Source organism: Quercus lobata, chromosome 4 (genome assembly GCF_001633185.2).
Source record: "Quercus lobata isolate SW786 chromosome 4, ValleyOak3.0 Primary Assembly, whole genome shotgun sequence".
NCBI classification, from domain to species: domain Eukaryota; kingdom Viridiplantae; phylum Streptophyta; class Magnoliopsida; order Fagales; family Fagaceae; genus Quercus; species Quercus lobata.
In genome coordinates this window covers 5,042,040-5,062,251 of record NC_044907.1, presented here as the reverse complement: position 1 = coordinate 5,062,251, position 20,212 = coordinate 5,042,040, and the positions used below count along the sequence as shown (strand labels likewise).

At 32.1% G+C, this 20,212-nt stretch overlaps 2 protein-coding genes across 2 annotated transcripts; one reads left to right on the top strand and one right to left on the bottom strand.

Moving 5' to 3' along the window:
* Nucleotides 1–4,867: 4,867 nt before the first annotated feature.
* Nucleotides 4,868–7,819, bottom strand: LOC115983175 (cytochrome P450 705A12-like). Its single transcript, XM_031105815.1, has 2 exons — nucleotides 6,928–7,819; nucleotides 4,868–5,556 (listed from the first exon to the last, which is right to left on the bottom strand). The coding sequence occupies exons 1-2, from the start codon at nucleotides 7,816–7,818 to the stop codon at nucleotides 4,933–4,935; spliced, it is 1,515 nt and encodes a 504-aa protein (XP_030961675.1). The 5' UTR covers nucleotide 7,819; the 3' UTR covers nucleotides 4,868–4,932.
* Nucleotides 7,820–15,974: 8,155 nt separating this feature from the next.
* LOC115987802 (thaumatin-like protein) lies at nucleotides 15,975–17,236 on the top strand. Its single transcript, XM_031111411.1, has 2 exons — nucleotides 15,975–16,099; nucleotides 16,496–17,236. The coding sequence occupies exons 1-2, from the start codon at nucleotides 16,054–16,056 to the stop codon at nucleotides 17,158–17,160; spliced, it is 711 nt and encodes a 236-aa protein (XP_030967271.1). The 5' UTR covers nucleotides 15,975–16,053; the 3' UTR covers nucleotides 17,161–17,236.
* The last annotated feature ends 2,976 nt before the right edge of the window (nucleotides 17,237–20,212 follow it).

Sequence of the window (20,212 nt, the reverse complement as noted above, 5' to 3'; positions counted from 1 at the left end):
GCATAATCATGATTATGGGCATTTTTTTTTAAAGTGGTTAGAGACACTTAACAAGTTTACATAATATATATGCTATTGCTACGGCCTTGGTAGCTTCAACTGACTCCCCCCTCTCTCCTAAAGAACTTATGGCTCGAGAAAGTACGAACTCATCCAACTATTTAACTATTTTATATTTTGACTTTATGTAATCTTTATCATGTTTTTTTTTTTTTTTTTGGTAATTGTTTATGCAGGGGCTAGAACCCCTGAGTTGACGGTCCCTAGGATAACTAGATACCACTTAGGCCAGAAGGCTCGGTATCATGTATGTTTACTTATATAAATACAAAATATACGGGCACATTTTAACATTTTCAATAAAGGTATATCCGTAATACCTATCTAATAAAATTAATGTATAAACAAAAAGTATGTGAGAGTTAATAAAATCAAAACATTTTTAGTCTCAATTTGGTAAATAGACTTTTCAACCCTCATATATGGTCATGGCTTCCAACTCCTGCCCTTGATCTTCTTCACCTTCCTTTCTTGGACTCCACAAGACCAACTTCTAATGAGCCTCCTTGTTCCTTCTCCAACTGATGATTATCAAAACTGTTGTTGTCGACCTCACTTCTTTTCATGAAATATGGCCCTTTCTTGAGTTCTCTCATGAAAGTTCAATTAGTGTGACAAATACTAATGAATTTTTAGACCCCCAATTTCAAACATAACCAATACAAGCTTATACCCAAACAATAGATGTGCAGAATAATAAGTACAAGCAAAAACCCAAATAGATAAACAACTCTACACTATAATTAATCATAACACAGCAGCAATTAAAAGGCAAGAGTAAGGGCTAGAGAGATGCAAACACAAAGATAACAACGGCACGTATAGTTAGAAATTTTGAATTTAAAATCTCATGGATCTCATTCTCCTAGATCTCTTGTAGTTTAGCTTTTGAACATAATTAGCTACATCAAACCCCCCACACACCCCAAAAAAAAAAAAATTGATATCAAATAATGTTTAAGAAAAGATGTGACATGGGTTTGAATTATGATACCTGATAGAGATAGAACCAGGAGAATGGGAAATATGTACAATGCCATAAAAGATGGTTGAAAGTATGGAAGAAAGAATAGCCTTTGTTTGTGGAATTTGGAGGAGAAAGGGTGTGTTTTGTGTTTGTGTTTTGAAATGGGTCATCATTATAAATTGAAAGAAGAAACAAACAATTACCAACCTTTTGTTTTAAGATAGTCACAACCGGGAATTGTCTATACCAGAATAAACAAAAAGGACCAAGTTTTGTTCTGTTGAAACTGTGATACGGAAAGTATTGGTACAAATTTATTCAACAAAGGAAAGAAAAGTATAAAATCGGCTAGGAGTTGTTGCTTGTGAGAATGAAGTGGTTTATTTCAATCTAATGCTCAGCATGACCAGCCCATATGCTCGAATTCATGAAGATGCTTAACCGATGTCATTGGGTCTGAACCCAATAATTTAGCCTACAACTCTAATGGGCTTTCTTCAGATCATTGTCATGTGACAGTTCTAGGTAAAGTACAACAATTTGAAATTTTGATGATTAAAAAGTTATAGCAACTGATATATTTTTCTCAATATTGCAAGGCATTTGATTGAAAGCTTTTGGTATCGTTTTTAAATTAGTGAGAAGATGATTTTTTTTTTTTGGTTGTTGTTGATAATTTGGAATGTTTTCAACACTTCTAGCCAGGCCAATAGTTTGGCCCATGGGCTTGTCTGGGTTGCTTTGAATGTATGTCTTGGAATCGAGCTAATAGGATATCTATAATTAAATTAATGGAAAAAGTTGCATTAGGGTTATTAGATACCTTCCACGCCTTATGGTTATTAGATATCATCTCTAAGCCATTGCGATATGTAGCAATGATTTTAAGCCAAAAATTTGATTATACAGCAATATTTTTAAGCCCAAAATCTGATTATGCAACAATCTTTTTAAGCCCAAAATCTGATTAGCCAATGTAACGCAGATATAAAGAAGTCATATACTATCTAACTAAGTTCACCAATTTGTCATGCATCTATGCACCTATCATTGTTCAAATACTTAGTCCAGCCTTATCATTTATGTTTTGCGGCATCAAGGGAATAATGGGCTATTGGATTGATCAATTCAGATTATAATATGAGGCTTCTAAAGAATAGTAGTAGATTATATGATGGTTGGACATATAATGAAATGCTAGAATTATGTAGAATTGCTGTACTTTCATGCCAATTTATAGATAGTGAAAATATGTGAAATAGAACAATCTAAACAAAGCGGAAAGTGAATTGGATAGTTAAGTGAATAAGTGGAAAATTTTGGAAATATCAATATTGTCAAATATTATATTGTTAATTATACTGTTAAGTATAAGAATAGATTTTTAAGTGGAAAATTTGTGTATTGATGGAATTATTTTTGGTGTTGTTAGGTTCTAATTCTACTAATTTATTGTGACTTAAGGGTGGTTGATTTTATTTTTTTGCAAATAAGAGATAAGTGGTAATTTCACAAAAATTACACATTCTTAAGACCGTACACTTGTAATAGATACTAATTTTGCGCCACGTGTACCATCTAATCTAAATTTTTAATTTTTTGTGCTAAGTTAGTTAAATTAATGTAAAAATTGGAATTCAATTAGAGCTTAATTTTACACCACGTATCTCATGTAATGTATGTTGTTTTTTTTTTTTTTTTTTTTTTTTTTTTTTTTTAAATTTTTGTGTTAAGTGAGTTAATTCAATGTAGAAAACAAGGAGTTCAATATAAATAAATTGTAAAAAAATCTAATCATATATATATATATATATATAACCAATGCTTAGAGAAAATTTAATTAGATTCAAAATTAAATTTTGCTTTTCTTAGTTTTCCATACAAATTAAATTGTTTAGATTTTTGCTATTATATTTTATTTGAACTAATGAGTATATTTTTTATACTATTTCTATTCAAATATTTTGAATGCCAGGATCTTGAACGTAACAAATTATAATTAAGCTGAACGATCTCATGTACCTATCCTTATTCAATTTAAGAGACACTATTGGACCAATTTATTCTTTTATTTTATGCTGTATTTAGTAAAATTTCACGGATAGTAATTGTAAATTGATATTGTATATGTAGTATCTAATAGTGATTTTCAAAATTATATAAATAATAGCAGTATAATGAGGAACTTGGCGTAACCAATATCATGAAAATTGCAAGAAATTTTTTGTAATTTTTTAAAAATTATTTCTTGCAAACTATATTTTTAAAAATATTTTATAAGAAAGCTATTTTAGTATCTCCAAATGTCTTGGTTGAACTAATATCCTATATATTTTATAACACAAGCTATTTTCTTAGTTTTCCATAGAAATTAAATTGTTTAGATTTTTGTTGTTATTTTTTCTTTGAACTAATGAACATTTTTTTTTAATTGTTTCTATTCAGATATTTTGTATGTCAGGATCTTAAACGCAACAAATTGTAATTAAACTGAACGATCTTATACACCTATCCTCATTCAATTTAGGAGATACTATTGGACTAATTTATTCTTTTATTTTATGTTGTATTTAGTAGAATTACACGGACAATAATTGTGAATTAATATTGAATATGTAGTATCTAATAGTGATTTTCAAAATTATATAAATAATAACAGTGTAATGAGAAACTTGGCATAACCAATATCATGAAAATTGCAAGAAATTTCTTGCAATTTTTAAAAATTATTTATTGCAATTTTTTTAAAAACTATTTTTTTTTAAATAGTTTATAAAAAAAATAAACTATTTTAGTACTTCCAAATTAATATCCTAGTTGAACTAATATCCTATATATTTTATAACACAAGCTAACATAAATAACAACGCTACAATTCATTATTATCGTGCGTAAACATGGGTTACATACTAGTTTTGTAATAATGGATCTAAACTAAAACACTTCATATTATGTGTGAAGTACAATGAATAGAATTGAAGTCAACAGGGCCAAAGGAACAGTTAAAGATTAGCCAATAGTACTCACTTGGCATTGTAATTTAACTCTTGCTTACTTTTAATTGGGGTCGAATCTCAGACAAAATATAGTACTACCTTTCAGATCTAATTGGATTTTTCTAACTCTTGCATTGAAGTCAACATTTTCACTATTGCATTTATTCAGCCAAAATTTCTTGAATATGAAAATATGCGTAAAATTAGAAATGTTAAATTTTAAAGAACATGTTAACCGGAATACTTAACAAAAGTGTTTTGATTATACCGTTGCTGTGAGTGAGGAAATCAAGTAGTATATTGTCCTCTGCATGTAATGAAATACGAAACTGTAACCATATAATATATAGTATGAACATGTGAAGCTCGCTTGACATTGTTTTTTGTTTTCTTTGTGGCCATTTATGAACTGTATGACGTCTGATTTTGCTAGACTGAAGTTTGTATTTATCGAGAGTTTTTAAGGGTTCGGGGGCCCTAGTTTAATTTGTTGGTCATTTGGAGATATACAAATGAGATATATATATATATATATATATATCATAGTCCAAGAATGAATCAGGCAGTGTTAAGGAAAAAAAAAAGAAGAAAAAGAACCTCATTACATTGTCTTATACATAGAATACATAATTAGACTAGTTATTTTATACTATTGGACATATTTTATAAGAACATTTTATTAAACATGGTGTGCCTCGAAAGTTGAAACATTACATGTTACCTACAGATTGTAATATGCAAAATTATTGAAAAAGCTATAAAAAAAAGTTAATCACTTTTTTCACTTTTTCCATATAAAACGCTTTCTCAAATTGTTTAGTAAAACCCATATATATATATTTATTCCATAATTTTCAAAGCAAGTGCTATGAAAGGATGAGCGCAATTTAAGTGGTCTAAGTTATTGAATTACATTGAAGAAGCAAATGGATTGAAGTGAACAACCGGAAGACATTTAAATGGATGAGCCATGGGCATAGTTATGCCTGGTCCGACTTGCATATTAGCCTTAACTTGCTCTCCCTCTCCACCAACCTTCCAATCAAAGCATTGAACCATTGTTGCAATTGTAGTGTGTATCAAACTGAGTGCTAACTTGGAACCTGGGCATGCTCTTCTCCCAGCCCCAAAAGGAATATATTCCATAGCATTTTCTTTTTCTTTGGAAGAGACCATGAACCTCTCTGGCCGAAAATCATTTGGATAATCCCATGTTTTTCCATCTCTCATTATTGTATACACATTTATTGCCACCATAGTTTTTTCTGGTATATCAAATTCTTTGATTTTACAAGCTTCGCGGCACTCTCTTATTACAACAGGCACTGTTGGGTGTAGTCTTAATGCTTCCTTCACAACTGCTTGCAAGTATGGGAGACTTTGTACATCTGATTCCTCCACAAGTCTAGTGCTACCAACTACAAATTTGATCTCTTCTCTGACCTTATTGAAAACGTAAGGATGATTGATGAGTTCAGCTATTGTCCATTGCATGGCCTCTGATGAGGTACCTGTGCCCGCAATGAATAGATCCTAGGGGAAGGGCATCATTTGAATCAATGAAATGGATAAAGAGTTTGTTGTAAATGGTATTTGATATCTGTAATGATTGTAGCAGAGAGTATTGCATTGTGATTAATTAACTAATATTTAGTTTCAGTTTACCACACAGGTAATTACTGTATACCAAAATGATGCCAAATAATTTTGTAGAGGATTTTAGCATAGCAATAATTGAAGTTCTCCTATTTTGTTTTGTTTTACAGATAGATTAGTTTGACTCTTAAATTCAAGGAAATCTTTAATTGTTTTATTTTTATTTACAAATAATTTTATTGTCAACGGAAAAGACTTTTGAGTTTGACCAAATTTTCCAATAAAGCAAAAATAATAAAATGTTGAAAATATTTTCCGTATAACATTTTTATAATGAAACAAATAGATGTAAACTATTGTATAACGAAAGAAACAAAGCATTAAATATCATTTTCGCCTTAGTAGTTAGATAATAGAAATGAGATTTTGGACGTAAAATAGCCATATGTGTGTAAGTTATCAATAAAAAATAGTTCAAATAAAATAAGCTATCATTGAGATAAAAATATCTCTATTATTTATTAATTTTACCTCTCCTTTGTCATTTTTGTACGTTACAACTTTTGATTCCTTAAAAATGCAACTTAAGTATTGATTTTCTACAATGTATATGTTCCTTTGAAACTGAATATATATGGACAAAACTTATGTAAGTACCTTAGATGCTGTTTTTTATGGATGGAAATGTATTTTTTAAGTTAAGTAACCACATAGCAGAATTTTAAGAGAATAATTTAAGGAATAACATTTAAGAATTGTACCTTTAAAAATTGTACCTAAGTCTTACTCTATATATGTGTGTGTATATATTTGGGGTATTTTTCTTTTTCTTTTTTAATCCAAAAAATACTCGTAAGTTCCAAAGAACAATGTGTAATTTTCTCTTTGTCAAAACGCCTATCCCAAACAAGTCAATGACTAAATCAATCTTTGATATCTCAAAATGACTAGGGAAAAGAAAGGATGACACCATTTTGTATACCCAATTTGAACCTTTAAGCCTTATTTAAGAAATTTACTTTTGGCTTGGCTGTTGTATTAAGGAACCAAATGAATTGATAATGAATTAAGGAGGTTGAAAAGAATTGAGGGAAGAAAATAAAAACAAAAAATATATACAGAATTGAATAAAAATTAATCCTTTCTAAGTGTACTATTTTATGTTTTATCAATCGTGACCTGTCATATATCCATTTTTCTTTTCCCTTATAAAATGTCCCTTAAAAAGAAATGGATCATGCTCTCATTCTAGTCATGCAATAATGAAGTTGAAAAAGAGAAACACAGACAAAAACAAAGGTGACTTACTAGCAAGAAAGCCTTGAGATGTGTTCTGTTAATCTTGAACTCAGCTTTGTCATCTTGATACACTTTCAATAGTATGTCCACTAAATCCTCATTCTCTATTTGAGGACTCTCTTCATGCTGCTTCAACACCCTTTCTAAAATCTCATCGTACCTTAGGGTCAAATCTATGGCCTTCCTTCCATATAGCCAAAAAGCCAAAAACCTCAGTGGCCCCAACACATCCCCAAAGGATACCTTTGCACCAACCTCAAAGGATTCCTTCACCAACTGCCTAATCCTCTCAGCTTCATCACTGTCATCTGAACACCTCATGCTCATAATCACCCTACATGAAGAATTGTTTGTAAGCTTCATCAACTCAGCACCAATGTCAAGGACCTGTTTTCTCTCAGCACTCTCTAACACTTTACGCAAAAACCAAGTCAGTTCTTCGTGTCGAACAGCCTGGGATTGTTCAACTTGACGGGCACTGAGCAATTCAGAATTGCAAAGTTTTTTTATGAACTTCCAGTAATTACCGTATGGAGCTATGAAAAATCCATATCTTCCATATGGTAATTTATCGCTGAAAGCGAGCGGTGGTCGATCTGAAAAGGTAACGTCATTGGTTTTAAATATTTCAGTGGCAACGGAAGCCGTTGACACAGCAAGGCACCGCGTAGCACCAAACCGGAGATAGAGGAGAGGACCATATTTGTTGGAGAGGTTGTGAAGGGATTTGAATAAAGATGGACCAAGAAGGTGGAGATGACCAATGATTGGGAGGACTGGTGGGCTTGGAGGGAGGTTTAGAGGGTTCTTTGTCTTCAACAAGGACTTGAGTAAGAGAGTTGAGAGGAAATAAAGGAGGAAACACAGGAAGTAATATTGGTAATCATTCATTGTGGCCATGATTACTCTGATACTCACTCCAAGGACAAGTTTGTATCAACTTGTTAAACTCTCAATTTATGGGTAGCTTTATAATTGATCCTGAAGTACTCTTTCTTGACATTGCTGCTTAATTATTGTTCTACTTTCAAAATCGTTTTATGATTGATATTGACTTGCTAATAATTTAACTGCCACTTGTGAAACTCACTTGAAATGTTGTTTGAGTGTTTTTGATATACATATGGATGAAAAAGTGTGTGAAAATATGTATAAGTGTGTTTGAAATGCTCAAAATATTGCTCAAAATAGGCTACTAAACGGGCCCTAATGTTTGTGCACCTTTAAAGAGCATTTTTTAAGGCATTGTGGATCTTAATTTAGTACCTATTTGGATACTGATTATTTGCTCAAGGGTTTGTGTTTTGGCGTTTCCTTTTTTTTTTTATTTTTTTTTTAAGAAGGGCATTTCCTTTTCTCGTGGGTCCCATACACTGTTCACGGGACCCACAAACCTCTTTTTTCAACAAAACTTTTATTAAAAATGAGTTTCATAGTACTATTCACACATTTTAAAATTATTTTGCTACAGTATTTTCAGTTTTCAATTTTCAGCAAAATAAGCGGTATTCAAACACACTTGATAGTTGCTTTCTTAGTATAAGACTCATTCTCCTAAAATAAAATAAAATAAAATAAAAAATACTTTGGATAAGATTTGTCTATCTTTTATATTATATATAATCATGACATTTTGTGTTGTCTTTGAATTTTAGGGGTGTGAAAGGAAGAATGAGATTTAATTATATTGCAACTTGGCGTACGTGAAAAGGTAAGGGATGGTGAGATGAGTTTTCAATCATATGATATTACAATAGAATCAATATTTGAGTATAGTTCTTGTAATTTTGATCGAGTCAGTTATACAGATTTAGATGCGCTGCAGTAATCCACAGTTTTTTTTTTTTTTTTTTTTGGGTCATCTTCGATCTATTTATCCAAAACATATTTTCTGGTAAATTCTTAATCCCTAAAATCCCGCCTGTAAACCAAGCCAAAATATTAATTATGTTGAAGATTATTCAACCTTTTTTTTTGAGAAGATTATTCAACTGATTAACGTAATTTCATATTATAACTGATTATGGTATTATAATTAAATATTTCAGTGATTTAATATATATATATATATATATTCATATTCATTGCAAGTCAAATTTTTTGTTGATAAATATAATAGGATAATAGTATCATAGACGAGTCGCACTTAAAAAAAGAAAAAGAAAATAAATACCATAGGGTTTAAATTAAATACCATTATTTTCTCAAAAAAAAAAAAAAATATATATATATATATATATATATATATATACCATTCTGCTCCATGGTAGTTGTATTTTTATTATCAAATTATGGTACTAATTGGTTTCACTTCAGTGTAAACAAGATTTGAACTCAGCCACATGATAATTGTCATTTATCATAAGGCCAAGACTCAAGAGTATACTAATTGGTTTATTTTTTATGTAAGCGAGGTTTGAACCCAAATTCTTTATTCAATGACAAGATTATTAGCTGAACTAACTAGCTAGAATCCATTGCAAGGGTCACATTGAGTTTTGACTTAAATGACAAATTCTATATTCGTAATAAATAGATGAAGGGTGATATTTTGATTGTAAAACCTATTAATTAATAAGCGTGTATAACTTTTTTTTTTTTTTTTTGAGAAACAAACACACACATATAAGGGAGAGGGAAAGGGGTTCTATAACTTATTAATTAAAAAAATTCATATCAAATAAGCTAACATTGATTTGAGTTAAAAATCTCTATCATTTATAAATTTCCCCTCCCCCGTGTCATTTTTTAACATAATCCTTAAAAATGCAAGTTAAGTTTTACTTTGCTGCTATTTACCTATAAACCGGAATGTATAGAGGAGTAATGTTAAGTTCAGGACCTAAAAGGCTCATAGCCTTTTCTTTACTTTTTTTTTCAAGACCAAATGCAAAAACAATTACACTTTTATGTTAAAATCAAACTAGCTCCATACTCTTTGATATAGAAATGTGATGTAACGACTAATTTGATCATTCCAAATCAATGCCATTTGGATTTCAACATAAAGTTCATGGAATATTTTTTGTAATTTTATCTTTTCTAATCCAAAATTCTTTGAAATAAGAACATTTGAAGGGAGTAGACTCTGTTTACTTAACATGCATATGTGATGTCACGGAAGCCTGAAAAAAGCACATACGATGCTCTCTTTGATGGAACAGAAACTAAACTGTTAGTTTTTTTATAGTAATTCTCTAATCTATGAGGGGTATCCTTGGATCCACAAGAAGATAAAACTAGAATCCACCAGAAGAAAATTTGACAAAATGTCTGTATTTATTGATAATAATTTCAAAACTAAATTGTCCTTGGAGGCTACAATGCGTGTAAATAGTAAAAAGAAAACTTATGGCAACTAGGAACCCTAAGGCGGCTATGAAAGCATGTAAAACCCTAATTTGACTAAACAACATTAAAACACCTAAAAAGATGGAAACAAATAACCTAAACCTAAAATAACAAAAATTACATAAAAATATTAAAATTAAATAATTACAAAAATTAAATATTAAATTGTGTCCTACATCAATATTGCAATCAAGAATGACTAAATAATCAATCTTTATATCTCAATAAATGACAAAGGAAAAGGAAAGCAATGCACCATTAATTTTGTATACCCACTTGAACCTCTAAGCATTATTTAAGAATTTTTCTTTGGTTTGATCGTTGTATGAGAAAATCAACTTTGATGTGCTTTATTTTGTATACCCATTTGAACTTCTAAGCATTATTTAAGAGTTTTTCTTATGGTCTGACCATTGTATGAGAAAATCAACTTTGATGTTGTAAAGTTGTGATTTCCAACTAACTTGTGTTGGCTTTAATTCAGTGCCAAATTTGACTGTAATTTTTCCAATCATTTTCCCTGTATGTAAGTGGGTTTATTTGCAAGGGATGAGTGTGAGAGATCGATGAAGAATCAAGCTTCAAAAGATGAATCAATGCAATTCGCAACTAGTTTACAAGTAGCTCATGAGAAGTAACCCGCGAAAAGACCATGTGTAAAGCACATGACTGGAAGCTGAAGAGTCATGCCAGACTATCAAGTTTGTGAGTGTTTCGCGAGAAGGGTCATCCTATGAAGTACCTGCGAAACATTCTATTTGGCAAAAAGTTAGGTTGCTTTGCCAAATTCTTTACCCACACTATAAATACCCTTATTACCCACGAATTGTAAGGAGAGCTTTTTAGAGAGAAAATCCTAGAAAATACACTTGAGAGTTAGAGATTATCATACCCATAATCATTTACACATTTCCTTCTAGTTTTCCTCAACTCCTACCTCTCAATCTCTAGATCCTTGAGAGGTTGTAAGTCCAAACACTTACCACACCTATTCTGAGTGTTAGGTAAGATTTTGGTGCTGCTGGGAAGCATTAGAAGGAGCCATTTGGTGGCGGATGCAATCAGGCTGAATTGCAGGATCCGGAAAGTTAGAGAAGACAAGACTTTGAGAAGTTCGTTGGTAGCAGGAACTTGGAGAGCTCAAGTACATGGGGTAGACTAGGCTTGGAGGGTATTTTGTTATTCGTGTACTCCAACTTTATTCTTTAGTTAATCGATTTTGATTTGGAGGGTTGCGGAGAGGTTTTTCGCCGAGTTCTTCAGTTTCCTCTTCGATAACACGTCTTGGTGTTATCTTGGGTTTGCATTTCTCTTCCCTATTCTTTAAACTTTCATGTTATTGTTGATTGTGGATGAATATGGCTTAGAGTAGCATTATAGGTTCATTGTGCATATTTACTCTTATTCCGCACTTTATTTAAGTTAGAGTAAAAACAATCTAGCCATAATTTAAAATTTAGGGTCTAAACAAGCTCGTGTGTTTTAGCACAAATCCAAGTTTTCAGATGTGCTTGATTGTGACCGGTAGAGAACAAAGTGGTGGATATATATGAAATTAGTGATACGTAGCTACTCATAGTTAGCCACATTAGAGTTGTGAAAAAAATTGTAACACAAAAGTTGCGGCCCTAAAAGAACTTCTATCATATGTAAAAACCAAGTGAGAAATTAGGGAAAGGGGGAATGAGGCTATAAAATAAAAACACATGCAAAATAACTGTGACTTACTAGCAAGAAAGCTTTGAGATGTGTTCTGTTAATCTTGAATTCAACTTTGTCATCTTGATAGACCTTTAGTAATATATCCACCAAATCCTCATTGTCTCTCTTGAGCTCCCTACTATTTTCATGCTGCTTCCAACTAGGGACAGACCAAGGATTTCGAGTTAAGGGGGGCCAGAGTATAAGTAAAAGAGAAATCATGAAATTTCAAATAAGTATCTATTTAGTATTAACAAAAAATCAACAAAGAAAAATACACAAATTTTTTGTTTCATAATACATTGTAATGCAATCATCTACTAATTAAGATAAAAACACAAAACTTCATTGTTTCTTAATACATTAGAACATTTGTATCAGCTCACGCAAAAATTTCTATATATTTTAGCATAATAACCTACTTTTTTATTTTATATACTCACTATTATTTATTTTACACTACATTTCATCATAATACTATTTCCTTATCAATTTTTCATTATTATCTCAAATCATCTCTCTTCCTCAACCAAAAACAACTATCTTCAATTTAAATAATTTCTAAAACATCCACTAGCATAACAACAATAATTGTGTAAATTTTCCCAATCAACCCAAAATACACCCACATTAGTCTATGCTATCATCGTACAAAAGTACATTGTGTTATTGTAATTGTGTAAATTTGCAAAAATAAATTTGTGGTACAGTAATTGTGTAAATTTGCATAGCTACTATAGCACATATTTTTGCACAATAATACATAAACAGATGTAGGTGCATTTTGGGGTAGATTGGACAAATTTGGGGTCTTATAATATTTTACAACTAATGCAAATGCTATTACAATAAAATCAATGTAAAATTGTAGGGGAGGGACTTGGTCACCACTTGGCCTCTCATTCTTGTCCAATTTCTTTTTCTAGACTCCACCACCTTTTACTCAATCAAAAGTATAAAATAGTGAAACATTATTGATAAAATATGGTCAATTATGTCCTAATAGGATATTTTTTGAATCATTTGTTGAAATGAGAATTTCGATAAAATAGAGACAACAAACAATAAATAACTAGGTAATTCTTAAAAACCAATTTGACATGGTGTAGGATCACCCGAAAAATAGTGAAACTTGACTTGTCACTACTCAAACCCACAACCTCAAACTCACAAGATATTAAGACACAAAAACTTCCTACCACTAAACCACCCCTCCTATAATTTTCCTTCATCTTTCTATGCACAATAACTTGGTGCAAATATTTTAATTGTAAAGTAACCTTACCTCACAAAGCTACTACTAAACAGAACAACAACAATTGCTTAGAAAACATTTCAGTGATAAGCTCACCTAACATTTCACAAAGTCAATACTAAACAAAACAACAAATATTTTATTCATAAACGATACCTTATACGTTATAAAGAAAATCTTATGCTTTGCTTAACACGAGTTGATTAAGCAAGTAAAAAATTACACTCAAATTAATTTAATTAAGAAAATTGACATCCCATTGATTCCTTTGCTTCCAGCCCAAAGCCCAAAGAGTATATTCTTCTTTTTTTCTTTTTTTAATTATTAATGTTTTTAGTTGAATAAGATACAAAGGAGAGAGAAGAGCTACAAAAGGCTTCCTGAGTCATGTTAATCTACTTGTATCAGTAAGAAAAGTCATGTTGTGATTGAAGAGATGGATTTGGGCCCAGGAGCAACATTCAAAGCAACCCAGACAAACCCATGGGCCAAACTATTGGCCTGGCTAGAAGTGTTAAAAACATTCCAAATTACCCAAAATATATATATATATATATATTTAATTTGAAATTACTTTAAACCAATTAAATCTATTTTCCTTTGGGGGAAAAAAAAAAATCTTTTTTCAATCCACTTTAATTTAATTCCGAATTGAGTTTCAAGTGTTATACTTATCACTAACTCAAACAAACATTAAAACAACTTTAACTAAAGTTATTCTTTCTATCTTTTTAGAAGAGTTATTCTTTCTATCATTAATGCACGTAATTGAATTAATTTCAACTTTTCACTCAACACTGAATTATCCTCCTATTATATATAGACTAAAATGTCATTTTTGGTTCTCTAGCATGCAAGTTTAAAGAAAACAACTTTAACACGTTATATATATTATTTATTTTTACAAAATATAGACACAATGGAACTTTGACACATTATTCAGAACAAAACAACTTCCTCCTAATCCTAATCCTATACATTCTCAACAAACCCACGAAGCCAACCACAAGTCTTCACCTTCCTCCAAGCCCACCAATCATCTGATCTTGGAAGATTTTCAGTACTTTAGAATCTAGACATGTATGAAGTATTCCTCCATTAAAAAGAAATAAAACTTGTAAAAATGGTGATTCCAGTTAACTCAATTAGTGAAGTCTTTGATGATTGAATAAGAGATATGAGGTTCAATCTCCTCTTACACTAAAAACCGATTAGTGTTTTAATCTGATGATGGAGATCAAAAATCATAGAAGCGGACATTATAGATTAAAATTCTATAACAAAAAATAACAATAACAACTCAATAAAGACAATCCATAGGTGTGGTCATAACCCTGGCCCACTTAAATCCAAATTTGACATGGTGTAGGATCACCCGAAAAATAATGAAATTTGACTTATCACTACTCAAACCCACAACCTCAAACTCACAAGATAACACGATACAAAAACTTCCTACCACTAAACCACCCCTTGTATAAGTTATCCTCCATCTTTCTATGCACAATAACTTGGTGCAAATATTTTAATGGTAAAGTAACCTTACCTCACAAAGCTACTACTAAACAGAACAACAACAATTGCTTAGAAAACATTTCAATAATAAGCTCACCTAACATTTCACAAAGTCAATACTAAACAAAACAACAAATATTTTATTCATAAACGATACCTTATAAGTTATAAAGAAAATCTTATGCTTAGCTTAACACGAGTTGATTAGGCAAGTAAAAAATTACACTCAAATTAATTTAATTAAGAAAATTGACATCCCATTGATTCCGTTGCTTCCAGCCCAAAGCCCAAAGAATATATTCTTCTTTTCTTTTCTTCCTTTTTTCTTATTATTAATATTTTTAGTTGAATAAGATACAAAGGAGAGAGAAGAGCTACAAAAGGCTTCCTGAGTCATGTTAATCTACTTGTATCAGTAAGAAAAGTAATGTTGTGATTGAAGAGATGGATTTGGGCCCAGGAGCAACATTTAAAGAAACCCAGACAAACCCATGGGCCAAACTATTGGCCTGGCTAGAAGTGTTAAAAACATTCCAAATTACCAAAAAAAAAAAAAAAAAACACCTTCTCACTAATTTAAAAACGATACCAAAAGTTTTCAATCAACTGCCACGCAATATTGAGAAAAATATATCAGTTGCTAACTTTTTAATCATCAAAATTTCAAATTGTTGTACTTTACCTAGAAAACATGAACCCCATTTTTATTTTTGGGTAAATTATCATTTTGATTTTTGACTTTTATATTGTGTGGCAATTTGATTCCTATATGTCATAAAAAATGTTATCATAATAAAATATTATTTTATGCCACATATAGACTGTCACATGACCAATTGACCATGATCTGAAGAAAGCCCATTCGAGTTGTAGGCTAAATTATTGGGTTCAGAGTTCAGACCCAATGACATGGGTTAAGCATCGTCATAAATTCGAGTATATGGGCTGGTGAAGCTGAGCATCAATATTTAAGGCTAAAAAAACCAGAAGACACGCCAAGTGGCAATAAATCACCTCATTCACAAGCAACAACTCCAATCCGATTTTATACTTTTCTTTCCTTGGTTGAATGAATTTGTACCAATACTTTCCGTATCACAGTTTCAACAGAAAAAAACTTGGTCGTTTTTGTTTATTCTGTTATAGACAATTCCCGGTTGTGACTATCTTAAAACAAAAGGTTGGTAATTGTTTGTTTCTTTTTTCAATTTATAATGATGACCCATTTCAAAACACGAACACAAACACACCCTTTTTCCTCCAAATTCCACAAACAAAGGCTATTCTTTCTTCCATACTTTCAACCATCTTTTATGGCATTGTACATACTTCCCATTCTCCTGGTTCTATCTCTATCAGGTACCATAATTCAAACCCATGTCACATCTTTTCTCAAACATTATTTGATATCTTTTTTTTTTTTTTTTGGGGGGGGGGGAATGTAGCTAATTATTTGCAAAAACTAAACTACAAGAGTTATTGGTCTAATAGTTTTTTAAAACTTTATGAGATCCATAAGATTTTAAATTCAAAACTCATAATTAGCATTTTAAAACCACTCAAGAGACTCATCCCCATAATTACTTGGTGTGTATGAGACGAAAACTATACATACGAAGAGAAATAGTTACTCTCCAAGAGTTTTGGACACCCACGTTAAAAATAAATAAATAATTTTTAAAACATGGAAGTTCTGTACATTGGGTATTACCTCTAATATGTAGCTAATGTTGATAAATATGTATGAATTTTCAGGAGCTGAAGCGGCTGTGTTTACATTGCAAAACAAATGTAGGAACACAATATGGCCGGGGATTCTACCTGGGAGTGGACAAATTCAGCTAATGAATGGAGGGTTTCAGCTTAACCCTGGTGAAGTTGTAAATGTTACTGCACCTAAGAAATGGTCAGGCCGGTTCTGGCCTCGTCGTTTTTGCAAGTTCGATTCCGCTGGTAATGGACAATGCTTGACAGGAGACTGTGGTGGCAAGCTACAATGTACTGGAGCTGGCGGTGCACCACCAGCAACACTTGCTGAGTTTACCTTAGATAGTCCTGTGGATTACTATGACGTTAGTCTCGTTGATGGCTATAACGTACGTGTTTCAATAGAACCTTTGAGCGGTACAGGGCCTACATGTAAACCAATTAGTTGTCTTGCGGAGTTGAATAGGCTCTGCCCTGTGGGATTGCAAGTGAAGAGAAATGGTCATGTTGTGGCGTGCAAGAGTGCTTGCTTGGCCTATAACACACCTGAATATTGTTGTACTGGTGCATATGCCACCCCTGATTCATGCAAGCCTACCGGTTATTCCAAGGTGTTCAAGGCTGTTTGCCCCACGTCTTATAGTTATGCCTATGATGATCCCACAAGCACTTTCACTTGCCAAGATGGTAATTATTTGATTAGGTTTTGCTGAATATATAATGTAAAAAAGAAAGAAATGTATGTGTGTGTATTGCAAAATTATGATGAGAAGTAAACTCTCCACGGATGCTGGGATGTATAACTATTCATATAATAACATATGTAATTAAGATATACTTAAAGTAATTGTTTTAGTTAGTAATTTTTGTAACAATTAAAAGTCTCTCAAGTCTCAATTGTCAATGTTGTAACATATATTTATATTCAGTTTTTTTTCCCTATTCTTTGATAAGCAATGATCCTTTCAACTTTTGGTATTACCTCCGTCCCAGTTTATTTGTCCTCTATTCCAATTTGAGATATCTCAAAATATTGTCCTGTTTTTAAAAATAAAAGTCATTAATTTACTAATGTTCCTATTATACCCCTACTTTAATTTCAAAACTATTTGAAAAGAAAACTAACAAATATTTAGAAAATCAATTTAATTGGAGCACATTTTTAGTTGCCTCATTAAGAATAACTTTTTTTTTTTTAAAAAAGCTGATAAATTTATTTAAGAATAGTTTTGTAAACTTATACATTTTTATAAAGCAAACAAGACAATAAATAATGTTCCTTTAAAAAGTTTGACTTTTCAAACAGAACAAACAAATTGAGACGGAGGGAGTATATCATTAGGGCATGACAGTGGGGGAAAATGTCTCTACATATTGAAAAGAAATCACTTCTTATAACCTATAAGCACATTTCCATGTGCTTCCTCAGGTGATATAAGATTTTAGGATTGATTCTCCCTTTGGTCCTTCGCATGAGCTATTCAAACTGTAGTGTGGGGTTGCCGATGATGACCGGGACAATAGTTGGCTTGATGCGTATGATAGAATCTAGAATTTAATATGCAATAATGATAGTAGAGCATGACAAGGACTTCCTTATCCAAGCTTGATCAAAGCTAAATTTACATTAAGCTTTATCCAAGAACAAGGAAGGGAACTCCACTTAAACAGGATCTTGCAACACTACATCGCAAAGCCAAGGATTCAGTTGCTATTCTATAAAAAAAGCATCTTTAATTTCTCATAAATCTGGCTTCTCAATAACCTTTTCCATATCTTTGTATTTACTTGATTAAAATCAGATTAATGCTCCACCTTATGGGCAGATTTCTATAGTGAGTGAGCCTGACTTATTTGCGGATCTTTTTAATTGCTGCACCCGATTCCCCATTAAATATTCGCGGTGATTTATAAAAGAAGACACCATAATTTGCTGGGCTCTTAACTCTTCAAATGTTGGACTCAATTTGAAGCCGGATGTCCTTGGCACACATGACTCATTCCAAAAGTGAATTTTATGACCCTAGTCCCTAGCCAAGCAAATTACATCTACCTTTATCAATAATTTTTGTAGAACTCTCAATTCCTTTCTAAAGCCAAAACGAAAATCTAACCTTCCTTCCATATAACCAATGTTTAGCTCCAACATATTTGGAGTGCAACAACTCTACACTAATCTATTTTAATATGTTTCCTTTTTGTGCTATGATATTAATTTTTTAGTGTAATTAGCATTTGTTATCAATTAATAGATTCCAAAGTCCGCATCATGTGCAAGTTAAATGAGTTGATGGACTGCTGATTGAAATAAAATAATGATGCATGAATTATCTAGTTATTTATTGTTTGTTGTCTCTATTTTATCAAAATTCTCATTTCAACAAATTATTCAAAAAATATCCTATTAGGACATAATTAACAATATTTTATCAATAATGTTTCACTATTTTATACTTTTGATTGAGTAAAAGGTGGTGGAGTCCAGAAAAAGAAATTGGACAAGAATGAGAGGCCAAGTGGTGACCAAGTCGCTAAACTCATATTTGAGTCCCTTAAAAATATAAATGTTGAAGTTTTAAGGTCAAAGAGGTTTTCCTGTTATAGTATCGAATAATGATTTTGCTATATGCAGAAACTATGTGTGGGGTCTGAATGCTCGAAAATGTGTGAAAACATAAGAGCTATTTAGACCCCCAAATTAAAGTTACGGCTCGATTGATTTTACTCTAACTTAATACTAAGTGCGGAATAAAGTAAATGCGAGCGGATAAACAAACAAGCTACTCTAACCCATAAACATTATAACACAGCAGTAAAATGAAAAGTAAAAGAGTAGGGAAGAAGAATGCAAACACAAGATAACACGCCGATGTGTTATTGAAGAGGAAACCGAAGAACTCGATGAAAAACCTCTCCACCACCCTCCAAGCGATAATCGATCCACTAGAAAATCAGTTGAGATATTTGGGTTAGCAAGAGACCTTCCAAGCCTAATCTACCCGATGTACCTAAGCCCTCCAAGCTCCTACTCCAACAAGACTTCTCGGAACCGTGTCTTGTCTAACTCTCCGGATCCCGCAACAAGCTCTATGTTGCATCTGTCATCCTTGGCTTCTTCCAATACTTTCCACAGCACCAAAACCTCATTGAACACTCTGAAAGGATGTGATAAGTGTTTGGGCTATCAATCTCTCAATGGTTTGGAAATGGAGAGGTAGGAGTTGAGGAAAATTCACAAGCAATTGTGTAGAGAAATGTGGGTATAACAATCTCTAACTCTCAAGGTTTGTGGCTAGGGTTTTCTCTCTGAAGCACGCCTCAACTTTTGTAGGCAATGTAGGTATATATAGTGTGGGTACAGAAAGTGTGTATCAAATAGCACAGTCTGACAAAATAGAATGTTTCGCGAGTGTCTCATAAGAAGGCTTACCCGCGAGCTACTCGCAAAATACAGCTACCTCCATCTGTCCTGACTCTTCGCATTCCAGTCATGTGCAGGGCACATGCATCATTTCGCAGGATGCTTAGTCACGAGTTACCCGCGAAAACTCTTCTGTCTTTAATTGTGTAAGGTTGAATTTTATCAACCATCTTGTTGGCTTTATTCCGTGCCAAATTTGCTTGTATTTTTTGTGGGAATCATGTAAAGATAGTGAGTGAGAGAGTGTGAAGAAATGCTCAAGATTGTGCAAGGATGCAGAGACTCGTGGCTGGACTCGCGAATGACTCACGACTGGTAAGCCGCCAAAGTTAGCACACGTGTGA